This window comes from Salvelinus fontinalis, chromosome 3 (genome assembly GCF_029448725.1).
Source record: "Salvelinus fontinalis isolate EN_2023a chromosome 3, ASM2944872v1, whole genome shotgun sequence".
Taxonomy (NCBI): Eukaryota; Metazoa; Chordata; class Actinopteri; order Salmoniformes; family Salmonidae; genus Salvelinus; species Salvelinus fontinalis.
In genome coordinates this window covers 71,020,788-71,034,446 of record NC_074667.1, presented here as the reverse complement: position 1 = coordinate 71,034,446, position 13,659 = coordinate 71,020,788, and the positions used below count along the sequence as shown (strand labels likewise).

The 13,659-nt window shown below is 44.4% G+C and overlaps 1 protein-coding gene across 1 annotated transcript in view; it reads left to right on the top strand.

Annotated features, from left to right (window-relative positions):
• The window catches only part of LOC129851376 (LIM and cysteine-rich domains protein 1-like), a 31,771-nt gene extending 28,027 nt beyond the window's left edge, over nucleotides 1–3,744 (top strand). The window contains exons 7-8 of the mRNA XM_055917879.1: nucleotides 595–810; nucleotides 3,277–3,744. Coding sequence (XP_055773854.1) covers nucleotides 595–810; nucleotides 3,277–3,414 — 354 coding nt within the window. The 3' untranslated portion in view covers nucleotides 3,415–3,744. The remainder of the gene's footprint in view (nucleotides 1–594; nucleotides 811–3,276) is intronic.
• Nucleotides 3,745–13,659: the final 9,915 nt, after the last annotated feature.

Below are 13,659 nucleotides of genomic sequence, written 5' to 3'. Positions count from 1 at the left end.
GCTTGTCTTTGTCTCCATCTGTCTTTGTCTCCATCTGTCTGCTTCTCTCTCTGTCTTTGTCTCTGCTTCTCTCTCTGTCTCCGTCAGCTCAAGTGTGTACAATCCTTTGGCTTCAGATGTTAGTCTCACTACAAAGTGACTGTACGTTGACATTGTTTTCAACTGAATGTCATTGTGGCTCCATCGAGAACGCTATCTTTAGAAAGTCTTCAATATAGTACATACAGGCCATCATTACGAGAGAGGACGACAGAGACAAACAGACAGAGCAGTATGAAAACAATTAAAGGCTGACTAAACATCTGAATTTGATTGCTTATATCATAACAGGAATGCACCATGTTTCGGGCCTGGCTTTGGCGCGGTAGTGATGTGGGCTTTGAGAGAGGGTAATGCACTATTATCATGTTGTGTGGATGGGACAGTATACTGGCTAGTGGGTTACCCCCCCACCCACCCCCAATTCCTGTGGTATCAATTTGCTCAGTGTAGTTTTTTTTTGTCTCCCCCTGTTCCCTCTCATTCCACATCTTTGCCCCCCCGCCCCCGCCCCCCCCCCCCCCCCCCATCTCCCTCGACTCTCCCCTCCTACAGCATTGCAGTGGTTGCGGGGAACTCGCTCCCCTGGACAGGCCTGTGGTGTATGCAGAGTGGGCGGGTTATGACAAGCAGTGGCACCCGACCTGCTTCGTGTGTTCAGAGTGTGGAGAGGCTCTGGTGGATCTAGTGTACTACTGGATGGAGGGAGAGCTGCTTTGTGGAAGACACTACTGCCAGAGGACCAGACCACGATGTTCAGGCTGTGATGAGGTGAGGGGAGAGGGGGCAGAGCGGAGAGGAAGGGGGGGGCTAGTCTGTGGAAGACACTACTGCCAGAGGACCAGATCACGCTGTTCAGGGTGTGACGAGGTGAGGGGAGACACCAGACCTCGCTGTTCAGGGTGTGACGAGGTGAGGGGAGACGCCAGACCTCTCTGTTCAGGGTGTGACGAGGTGAGGGGAGACACCAGACCTCTCTGTTCAGGGTGTGACGAGGTGAGGGGAGACGCCAGACCTCGCTGTTCAGGGTCTGACGAGGTGAGGGGAGACGCCAGACCATGTTGTTCAGGGTGTGACGAGGTGAGGGGAGACGCCAGACCTCTCTGTTCAGGGTCTGACGAGGTGAGGGGAGACGCCAGACCTCGCTGTTCAGTGTGTGACGAGATGAGGGGAGACGCCAGACCTCTCTGTTCAGGGTGTGACGAGGTGAGGGGAGACGCCAGACCTCTCTGTTCAGGGTCTGACGGGGTGAGGGGAGACGCCAGACCTCTCTGTTCAGGGTGTGACGAGGTGAGGGGAGACGCCAGACCTCTCTGTTCAGGGTCTGACGGGGTGAGGGGAGACGCCAGACCATGTTGTTCAGGGTGTGACGAGGTGAGGGGAGACACCAGACCATGTTGTTCAGGGTGTGACGAGGTGAGGGGAGACGCCAGACCTCGCTGTTCAGGGTGTGACGAGGTGAGGGGAGACGCCAGACCTCGCTGTTCAGGGTGTGACGAGGTGAGGGGAGACGCCAGACCATGTTGTTCAGGGTGTGACGAGGTGAGGGGAGACGCCAGACCTCTCTGTTCAGGGTCTGACGAGGTGAGGGGAGACGCCAGACCTCGCTGTTCAGGGTGTGACGAGGTGAGGGGAGACACCAGACCATGTTGTTCAGGGTGTGACGAGGTGAGGGGAGACGCCAGACCTCGCTGTTCAGGGTGTGACGAGGTGAGGGGAGACGCCAGACCATGTTGTTCAGGGTGTGACGAGGTGAGGGGAGACGCCAGACCTCGCTGTTTCATGTTGTGACGAGGTGAGGGGAGACGCCAGACCTCGCTGTTCAGGGTGTGACGAGGTGAGGGGAGACGCCAGACCATGTTGTTCAGGGTGTGACGAGGTGAGGGGAGACGCCAGACCTCTCTGTTCAGGGTCTGACGAGGTGAGGGGAGACGCCAGACCTCGCTGTTCAGGGTGTGACGAGGTGAGGGGAGACACCAGACCTCTCTGTTCAGGGTGTGACGAGGTGAGGGGAGACGCCAGACCTCGCTGTTCAGGGTCTGACGAGGTGAGGGGAGACGCCAGACCATGTTGTTCAGGGTGTGACGAGGTGAGGGGAGACGCCATACCTCGCTGTTCAGGGTGTGACGAGGTGAGGGGAGACACCAGACCATGTTGTTCAGGGTGTGACGAGGTGAGGGGAGACGCCAGACCTCGCTGATCAGGATGTGACGAGGTGAGGGGAGACACCAGACCTCTCTGTTCAGGGTGTGACGAGGTGAGGGGAGACGCCAGACCTCGCTGTTCAGGGTGTGACGAGGTGAGGGGAGACGCCAGACCTCGCTGATCAGGGTGTGACGAGGTGAGGGGAGACACCAGACCTCTCTGTTCAGGGTGTGACGAGGTGAGGGGAGACGCCAGACCTCGCTGTTCAGGGTGTGACGAGGTGAGGGGAGACACCAGACCTCTCTGTTCAGGGTCTGACGAGGTGAGGGGAGACGCCAGACCTCTCTGTTCAGGGTGTGACGAGGTGAGGGGAGACACCAGATCACGCTGTTCAGAGTGTGACGAGGTGAGGGGAGACTCATGGAAATAGAATAGGATAGGTTGAACATTAATGTCACAACGAGAAAATTGTCTTTGAGACACAGAACTGCTGTATACAAAATACACTGTACATTTCACACTAGACATAATACATTAATTGAATGAGGGACGCCAGTTCTATTCATTCTGATTCTATGGGGAGACAACCGTAGATGCTGTGTCTGACTGTAGAGATGCTGTGTCTGACTAGAGATGCTTTTTCTCTGCAGTCAGATATAATATCTATACAGTATCTCTGCAGTCAGCTATTACATCTCTGCAGTCAGATATAACATCTCTGCAGTCTGATATAACATCTCTGCAGTCAGATATAACATCTCTGCAGTCAGATATAACATCTCTGCAGTCAGATATAACATCTCTGCAGTCAGATATAACATCTCTGCAGTCAGCTATAACATCTCTGCAGTCAGATATAACATCTCTGCAGTCAGATATAACATCTCTGCAGTCAGATATAACATCTCTGCAGTCAGATATAACATCTCTGCAGTCAGATATAACATCTCTGCAGTCAGATATAACATCTCTGCAGTCAGATGCAGTATTTTGATCTGTGTCTAAGGGGGAGTTTTTTCGTATCCATAGAGAAACATTTGATCCAATAAAGAACCCTTAAACGCATCCTATCTTTTCTCCTCCTGTTTCCAGCTGATCTTCTGTGAGGACTACAAGAAGGGGGCAGATGGCCTGGCGTGGCACCAGGACCATTACTGCTGCTGGCGGTGTGGCCAGAGTCTTGACAGCCCCTGTTCCTGCCCCCAAACACCCAGCCCCATGCCTGTTTAGGCCCTCCACCACCCAGCCGTAACCAAGATCGCTTCTGACTGTTCCTGTCACCAAACACCAAGACCGGTTTAAGACAGGCCCGTGCTCTTTACACCAAGACCGGTTTAGACCCCCCTTTACCCTTCCACCAGCAAACCCATTACACCAAGGCTGGCCATCTTCTAGAGATGAAAAATCACATAATATGTATGTGATAATGATTTATTACATAACATATCATTCTATGTGACTGGGCCAACGCTTCTCTCGGGGACCTACAAGTACCCATGCAGGATTTCCATTCATTTCCTTATAAACTGTTTAATAAAGTCTTCAGTGATTGGTTGTGAACTAAGGGCTCTTTTCTTAGAGGCTGAAACACGTACATGAATAGTCATGGGTGCCATTGTAGAATGCAGTAACTACCTTATATTGGCTAAGTATTAAGTAGTCTTTAGGAAGGTCCACCACTAAACATTATCCAGAAATACACTATATACACTGCTCAAAAAAATAAAGGGAACACTTAAACAACACAATGTAACTCCAAGTCAATCACACTTCTGTGAAATCAAACTGTCCACTTAGGAAGCAACACTGATTGACAATAAATTTCACATGCTGTTGTGCAAATAGAATAGACAAAAGGTGGAAATTATAGGCAATTAGCAAGACACCCCCAAAAAAAGAGTGATTCTGCAGGTGGTGACCACAGACCACTTCTCAGTTCCTATGCTTCCTAGCTGATGTTTTGGTCACTTTTGAATGCTGGCGGTGCTCTCACTCTAGTGGTAGCATGAGACGGAGTCTACAACCCACACAAGTGGCTCAGGTAGTGCAGTTCATCCAGGATGGCACATCAATGCGAGCTGTGGCAAAAAGGTTTGCTGTGTCTGTCAGCGTAGTGTCCAGAGCATGGAGGCGCTACCAGGAGACAGGCCAGTACATCAGGAGACGTGGAGGAGGCCGTAGGAGGGCAACAACCCAGCAGCAGGACCGCTACCTCCGCCTTTGTGCAAGGAGGTGCACTGCCAGAGCCCTGCAAAATGACCTACAGCAGGCCACAAATGTGCATGTAATTTAACTAGTCAAGTAAGTTAAGAACAAATTCTTATTTACAATGACGGCCAAACCCGGACGACGCTGGGCCAATTGTGCGCCTCCCTATTGGACTCCCAATCACGGCCGGGTGAGATACAGCCTGGATTCAAACCAGGGACTGTAGTGAGCCTCTTGCACTGAGATGCAGTGCCTTAGACCACTGCGCCACTCGGGAGCAGTATAAACTGTTGCGCATGATAAAGTTGTCAAAGATATAAAAAGGGAAGTATAGATACACCAAAAAATGACTTAAGTAAAAATACTTGAAAGTACGACTTAAGTACTTTACACCACTGTGAAGCAGCATGTCCTAACTTGTGTTAACTGCCTGCAACTTAAAGCTCCTCCATGCAATCCCTCTGAAGTCCTGTCCTGATGTTCTGATGTTCTGATGTTCTGAAGTCCTGTTCTGATGTTCTGAAGTCCTGTTCTGATGTTCTGAAGTCCTGTTCTGATGTTCTGAAGTCCTGTTCTGATGTTCTGAAGTCCTGTTCTGAAGTCCTGTTCTGATGTTCTGAAGTCCTGTTCTGATGTTCTGAAGTCCTGTTCTGATGTTCTGAAGTCCTGTTCTGATGTTCTGAAGTCCTGTTCTGATGTTCTGAAGTCCTGTCCTGATGTTCTGAAGTCCTGTTCTGATGTTCTGAAGTCCTGTCCTGATGTTCTGATGTTCTGAAGTTCTGTCCTGATGTTCTGCAGCCCAACCCAGAGTAGAGCCTGCGTCCTTATTGGACCAGATTCCCTTACCCAGAGCCTTGGGCAAAAGTTGTGCACTATACTCTGAGTATATAAAACATGAACACAAGCACTCATGTCTGTCTGTCTGTCTCTGTCTGTCTCTGTCTCTGTCTCTGTCTGTCTGTCTGTCTGTCTGTCTGTCTGTCTGTCTCTGTCTGTCTGTCTGAGTTGTAGAGAAACGGTATTTCTGCCTCTCAGTCATGAGGTTGCCCATTGTGTATCTTTATGATGTGATGAAACAATTTTAAGAACATGATTTTAATATTAATGTTAGAGAAATAAAAACGTTATTTTTGTAGAGCACCCCTCCAGCCTTCTCACGTGTAGTTTTACTTCCATTAGAATGATCATTACAGTCCAGAGATGAAAGAAGGTAATTATCCTGATGTGGATCTATTTAAAGATCAAATACACTTCCTCTCTGGTTCAGTAGTTAGTAAGTCTTGCCAGACATGGTCTATAATGTTGTAACAGGCTTGTTCTCGCTTGCCCTCTCATGTGCCTACTGCACTCTCACACACACACACTCAGCGGCTGTGGGTAGAGAATATAGAGTAGTTAGTAGGCCTGGGATGACGTAGAGTAGTTAGTAGGCCTGGGATGACGTAGAGTAGTTGGTAGGCCTGGGATGATGTAGAGTAGTTAGTAGGCCTGGGATGATGTAGAGTAGTTAGTAGGCCTGGGATGACGTAGAGTAGTTGGTAGACCTGGGATGACGTAGTTGGTAGACCTGGGATGACGTAGAGTAGTTAGTAGACCTGGGATAATGTAGAGTAGTTAGTAGGCCTAGGATGATGTAGAGTAGTTGGTAGACCTGGGATGACGTAGAGTAGTTGGTAGACCTGGGATGACGTAGTTGGTAGACCTGGGATGATGTAGATGTAACGGATGTGAAATGGCTAGCTAGTTAGCGGGTACGCGCTAATAGCGTTTCAATCGGTTACGTCACTTGCTCTGAGACTTGAAGTAGGGTTGCCCCTTGCTCTGCAAGGGCCGCGGCTTTTGTGGAGCGATGGGTAACGATGCTTCGTGGGCGACCGTTGTTATTGTGAGCAGAGGGTCCCTGGTTCGCGCCCGGGTCGTGTCGAGGGGACGCCGTAAAGTTAAACTGTTACATAGAGTAGTTAGTAGACCTGGGATGATGTAGTTGGTAGACCTGGGATGATGTAGTTGGTAGACCTGGGATGATGTAGTTGGTAGACCTGGGATGATGTAGTTGGTAGACATGGGATGATGTAGTTGGTAGACCTGGGATGATGTAGAGTAGTTAGTAGACCTGGGATGATGTAGTTGGTAGACCTGGGATGATGTAGAGTAGTTAGTAGACCTGGGATGATGTAGTTGGTAGACCTGGGATGATGTAGAGTAGTTGGTAGACCTGGGATGATGTAGAGTAGTTAGTAGGCCTGGGATGATGTAGAGTAGTTAGTAGGCCTGGGATGACGTAGAGTAGTTAGTAGACCTGGGATGATGTAGTTGGTAGACCTGGGATGATGTAGAGTAGTTAGTAGGCCTGGGATGATGTAGAGTAGTTAGTAGGCCTGGGATAATGTAGAGTAGTTAGTAGGCCTGGGATGATGTAGTTGGTAGACCTGGGATGATGTAGAGTAGTTAGTAGGCCTGGGATGACGTAGAGTAGTTAGTAGACCTGGGATAATGTAGAGTAGTTAGTAGGCCTGGGATGATGTAGAGTAGTTAGTAGGCCTGGGATGATGTAGAGTAGTTAGTAGACCTGGGATGATGTAGAGTAGTTAGTAGGCCTGGGATGATGTAGAGTAGTTAGTAGGCCTGGGATGATGTAGAGTAGTTAGTAGACCTGGGATGATGCAGAGTAGTTAGTAGACCTGGGATAATGTAGAGTAGTTAGTAGACCTGGGATAATGTAGAGTAGTTAGTAGACCTGGGATGATGTAGAGTAGTTAGTAGACCTGGGATGATGTAGAGTAGTTAGTAGACCTGGGATGATGTAGTTAGTAGGCCTGGGATGATGTAGTTGGTAGACCTGGGATGATGTAGAGTAGTTGGTAGACCTGGGATGATGTAGTTGGTAGACCTGGGATGATGTAGTTGGTAGACCTGGGATGATGTAGAGTAGTTAGTAGGCCTGGGATGACATAGAGTAGTTAGTAGACCTGGGATGACAGAGTAGTTAGTAGACCTGGGATGATGTAGAGTAGTTAGTAGGCCTGGGATGACAGAGTAGTTAGTAGACCTGGGATGATGTAGTTGGTAGACCTGGGATGATGTAGTTGGTAGACCTGGGATGATGTAGTTGGTAGACCTGGGATGATGTAGTTGGTAGACCTGGGATGATGTAGTTGGTAGACCTGGGATGATGTAGTTGGTAGACCTGGGATGATGTAGAGGAGTTAGTAGGCCTGGGATGACATAGAGTAGATAGTAGACCTGGGATGATGTAGAGTATTTGGTAGACCTGGGATGACGTAGAGTAGTTAGTAGGCCTGGGATGATGTAGAGTAGTTAGTAGGCCTGGTTTGTGTCCCAAATGGCACCTTATTCCCTATAGACGGCTCTAAAGTAGTGCACTATGTAGGGAATAGGGTGCCTGCCCTGGTCTAAAGTAGTGCACTTTATAGGGAATAGGGTGCCTGCCCTGGTCTAAAGTAGTGCACTATGTAGGGAATAGGGTGCATGCCCTGGTCTAAAGTAGTGCACTATGTAGGGAATAGGGCCCTGGTCTAAAGTAGTGCACTATATAGGGAATAGGGCCCTGGTCTAAAGTAGTGTACTATATAGGGAATAGGGTGTGATTTGGGAGCCCAACTTGTGTTCATAAAACTGGAATTACGTGGTAGACACCTGGAATTCCCCAAAGCAGAACATTTCTTTAAAAGTAATGTAAGTTATTTGACTGCACTATCATGTTTTAGGATCATAATGTGTTGTGATGATGTTTTTTTCTCCAGGAGTGTTCGTATGGATAGGGACTAAACGAACATCTAACTGTCTTGGATGGGCTTCTGCTTTCAGAGAAGGCTTCTAATATGTAATAGAAGTATAATTAAAGTCATATTTTTATTAAAACTTAGTTCTATGGCTAGTTATCTTGTTAGATAATAGTTAATATGTTGTTGAAACTTAGTTCTATGGCTAGTTATCTTGTTAGATAATACAGTTAATATGTCGTGGTGTTTGTTTTAAAACAGATGTGAGCTCTTTTTGCAATTTGACAATGAGTACGTTTACATGCACACTAATGATTTGATATTAAATGGATTATAGTAGAAAGCAGAGTATGGCATTAGTCATGTAAACGCCTTATTCTGCCTCTCTTAATTAATCGGCGTCAGGTCAAAGTTCAAAGTAAGCACACACCGATTAAACCACCTGGGTTTTCTGAACAATCTTTCAAATGATTGGAACAAGTAAACGTTTTAATCGGTGTTCCCGTGGTGCGTTTGAGCTGCACGTGTGTCAACGTCAGCATCGCAAGCCTCTTTATGTGCGAGTAAAGAGAGTTGGTGAAAAACTGAATGTACAAGTATTCACCTTTTTCATAAATAGTTATCACATACAAAACTTGATATATGTCCGAACTCAGAATCAAATATTAGTCACAAAAAAATAACATTGTCACTGTGGCGGAACGTTTTTTATTTTGATTGGACTTTTGATAAATGCAGAAAATTGACAAATCAGTAGACTGATTTTCAAATGTCGTTCTTCTTGCAAAGCATGTAAAAGGTTTTAAAAAACTATTTATATTAACCTGATTATCCCAAATAATAATGTCATTATTGTTTGCATGTAACCGTGCTCATTATCTGCCTTGTTTAAGTCGATGATTTTGTTAATTTTTTCATGTACTTTCTTATTACATCTATACATATAGTAAGTATTTTTCCTCTTGGTTTTTTTATTTTTATTATAGATAATATAAAACTATTTTGATCCCGTCTGTTTGATTCGATTTTCTTGGTGTTATAAATGTCAGTGTGTCAGAATACAGTCTTATTGGTCAGACTTTTTATTCATTGTTCCACAAATGTTTATTGTTCATACACACGCAATTAAACATCAATCCCTAGAGCTATAAAGGTATTGGAGAGAGTGGGTCTTCAGTGTCCGGGGGGGGGGGCTTTTTAAAAAAAATTTCATTAGATAAAAGTAGAGACTCAGAGCTACAAAATGGTAGATCATACACTAGAGTTGAGGAACAATGGGAAAGTAATTCTGTTTTGAAAGTTGATGAACTTGGAACCTCACTGTTGGGGAAACGGCCATTTTGAATGTTTTGGTTAATTCTATTGGAGAGCCCTTTCTTTGTCGACATTCAGCATTAAGCCTGAGCCCCACCCATCTCTTTAAGGATTTGAGGCCATGTACAGAACATCCCAAGATTTTAAGTCGAAAGGCTGATTTATACCAACTGTATACAGTTATCGCAGTGACATCTAATCAAATTTCATTTGTCACATGTGCCAAATACAACAGGTGTAGGTAGATAGCAATCCAAGATGGCGTAGCAGTGTAGACGTGTTTCTTTAGTCCTCTCGTGTACGTTTGTATTTTTTCGTATTTCTTGTATATATTTTAACATTTTATTTCTATCTCTTTTCGATTTTTAATTCGATTATACCTTCCGGTAACCTACCTCACCCAATGTGATACGGAATCGCTATTATTTTTTAACTTTGGAACACTTTCAAGAACCCCCAGTAGCTAATCAGCTACAAGCTTGTCCCCAACGCTCTAGGCGACCAGTTTTGATAGCCTTTAGCCGCACCCTCATCCTACTACTCCTCTGTTCCTCGGGTGATGTGGAGGTAAACCCAGGCCCTGCATGTCCCCAGTCACCCTCATTTGTTGACTTCTGTGATCGAAAAAGCCTTGGCCTCATGCATGTCAACATCAGAAGCCTCCTCCCTAAGTTTGCCTTACTCACCGCTTTAGCACACTCTGCCAACCCTGATGTCCTTGCCGTGTCCGAATCCTGGCTTAGGAAGGCCACCAAAAATTCTGAGATTTCCACACCCAACTATAACACTTTCCGTCAAGATAGAACTGCCAAAGGGGGAGGAGTTGCAATCTACTGCAGAGATAGCCTGCAAAGTTCTGTCATACTTTCCAGGTCTATGCCCAAACAGTTCGAACTTCTAATTTTAAAAATTAATCTCTCCAGAAATAAGTCTCTCACTGTTGCCGCCTGCTACCGACCCCCCTCAGCTCCCAGCTGTGCCCTGGACACCATCTGTGAATTGATCGCTCCCCATCTAGCTTCAGAGTTTGTTCTGTTAGGTGACCTAAACTGGGATATGCTTAACCTGTCTAGGATCAGCGTGGCGCTAGCGGCACCCCCCCCCCCCCCCCCACTGAAAAACCAGTGCCGCGAAATTCAAAAAAAATATTTTTTTAAAATATTTAACTTTCACACATTAAAGTCCAATACAGCTAATGAAAGACACAGATCTTATGAATCCAGTCAACATTTCCGATTTTTAAAATGTTTTACAGGGAAGACACAATATGTAAAGATGTACATCTATTACCTAAAAACACATTAGCATAATCCACCATCTTTTATTTGTCCACCAACACCAGTAGCCATCACCAATTCGGCTAAACTAAGATATTTATAGCCCCTAACCAACAAAAAAACTCATTAGATGACAGTCTGATAACATATTTATGGTATGGGATAGGTTTTGTTAGAAAAAAGTGCATATTTCAGGTATATGGCATAGTTTACAATTGCACCCACCATCACAAATGGACTAGAATAATTACAATGAGCAACGTGTTTACCTAACTACTAATCATCAAACATTTCGTAAAAATACACAGCATACACGAATCGAAAGACACAGATCCTGTGAATACAGACAATATTTCAGATTTTCTAAGTGTCTTACAGCGAAAACACAATAAATCGTTATATTAGCTTAGCACATAGCAATTAGCAGCCCAGCATTGATTCTAGCCAAAGTGAGCGATAAAAGTCAACATCGCCAAAAGATATTAATTTTTTCACTAACCTTCTCAGAATTCTTCCGATGACACTCCTGTAACATCACATTACAACATGCATATACAGTTTGATCGAAAATGTTTATATTTAGCCACCAAAATCATGGTTAGACAATGTGAAATGTAGACAAGCTGGTAAAGAAAACGTCCTTGCGCCACTTAGACAGTGATCTACTCTTATACATAAATACTCATAAACGTGACTAAAAAATATAGGGTGGACAGGGATTGATAGACAATTTAATTCTTAATACAATTGCGTTATTACATTTTTTAATTTATCCTTACTTTTCAATACAGTTTGCGCCAAGCGAAGCTACGTCAAAAAACATGGCGTCCTAAGCCACTAAAATGTTTCGACAGAAACACGATTTATCATAATAAAAATGTCCTACCTTGAGCTGTTCTTCCATCAGTATCTTGGGCAAAGGATCCTTTCTTGGGAGAAATCGTCTTTTGGTGGAAAGCTGTCCTCTTGCCATGTGGAAATGTCAACTACGTTCGGGATGAACTGAAAAGCGTGCCCAACTTTTCACATCGTTGCAAAAATAAATGTCCCAAAATCGCACTAAACGGATATAAATTGCTATAAAACGCTTTAAATTAACTACTTTGTGATGTTTGTAACTCCTATAACGAGTGAAAAGATGACCGGAGAAATATAACAGGCTAAACTAACGCTTGGAACAGGAGAGGGTCGGTGTCTTCCACGCGCGTTACGCAGCAAGAAAAGACTTGCTAGCTAAAGGTTTTTTTCATTTGTAGGGCCTGTGAACGAGCAATCGAGCCCGTTGGAATCGTCATCACGTAAAGGCATCCAGGGGAAGACGTAAGAAGTGTCCGTATAGTCATAGCAACGACAGAGCCCTTTTAAATGACTTCAGAAAAGTGGCCAACGTTTCTCAAATCTGACTCCATGTCAGGGAAATTGCTGTAGAATGGGCTCTGTTCCACTTAGAGACAAAATTTCAACTCCTATAGAAACTATAGACTGTTTTCTATCCAATAATAATAATAATATGCATATTGTACGATCAAGGATTTTGTGGGAAGCCGTTTAAAAAATTAGCCACATTAGCATAAATAGTCTAAACAGCGCCCCCATCCCCAACAGGTTAACCTGTCTAGGATGAGTGTGCCGCTAGCGGCACTCCCCCCCCACCCCCACTGAAAAACCAGTGCCGCGAAATTCAAAAAAAATATATTTTTTAAATATTTAACTTTCACACATTAAAGTCCAATACAGCTAATGAAAGACACAGATCTTGTGAATCCAGTCAACATGTCCGATTTTTAAAATGTTTTACAGGGAAGACACAATATGTAAAGATGTACATCTATTACCTAAAAACACATTAGCATAATCCACCATCTTTTATTTGTCCACCAACACCAGTAGCTATCACCAATTCGGCTAAACTAAGATATTTATAGCCCCTAACCAAGAAAAAAACTCATCAGATGACAGTCTGATAACATATTTATGGTATGGGATAGGTTTTGTTAGAAAAAAGTGCATATTTCAGGTAGATGGCATAGGTTACAATTGCACCCACCATCACAAATGGACTAGAATAATTACTATGAGCAACGTGTTTACCTACTTACTAATCATCAAACATTTCGTAAAAATACACAGCATACACTAATCGAAAGACACAGATCCTGTGAATACAGACAATATTTCAGATTTTCTAAGTGTCTTACAGCGAAAACACAATAAATCGTTATATTAGCATAGCACATAGCACATAGCAGCCCAGCATTGATTCTAGCCAAAGTGGGCGATAACGTCAACATCGCCAAAAATATATTAATTTTTTCACTAACCTTCTCAGAATTCTTCAGATGACACTCCTGTAACATCATATTACACAATCCATATAGAGTTTGATCGAAAGTGTTTATATTTAGCCACCAAAATCATGGTTAGACAATGTGAAATGTAGCTCAGCTGGTCAGAAAATGTCCTTGCGCCACTTAGACAGTGATCTACTCTTATACATAAATACTCATAAACGTGACTAAAAAATATAGGGTGGACAGGGATTGATAGACAATTTAATTCTTAATACAATCGCGGAATTACATTTTTTAAATTATCCTTACTTTTCAATACAGTTTGCGCCAAGCGAAGCTACGTCAAAAAACATGACGTCCTAAGCCACTAACATTTTTCGACAGAAACACGATTTATCATAATAAAAATGTCCTACTTTGAGCTGTTCTTCCATCAGTATCTTGGGCAAAGGATCCTTTCTTGGGAGTAATCGTCTTTTGGTGGAAAGCTGTCCTCTTGCCATGTGGAAATGCCAACTGCGTTCGGGATGAACTGAAAGCGTGCCCAGCTATTCACAGCGTTAAAGAAATAAATGTCCCAAAATCGCACTAAACGGATATAAATTGCTATAAAACGCTTTAAATTAACTACCTTATGATGTT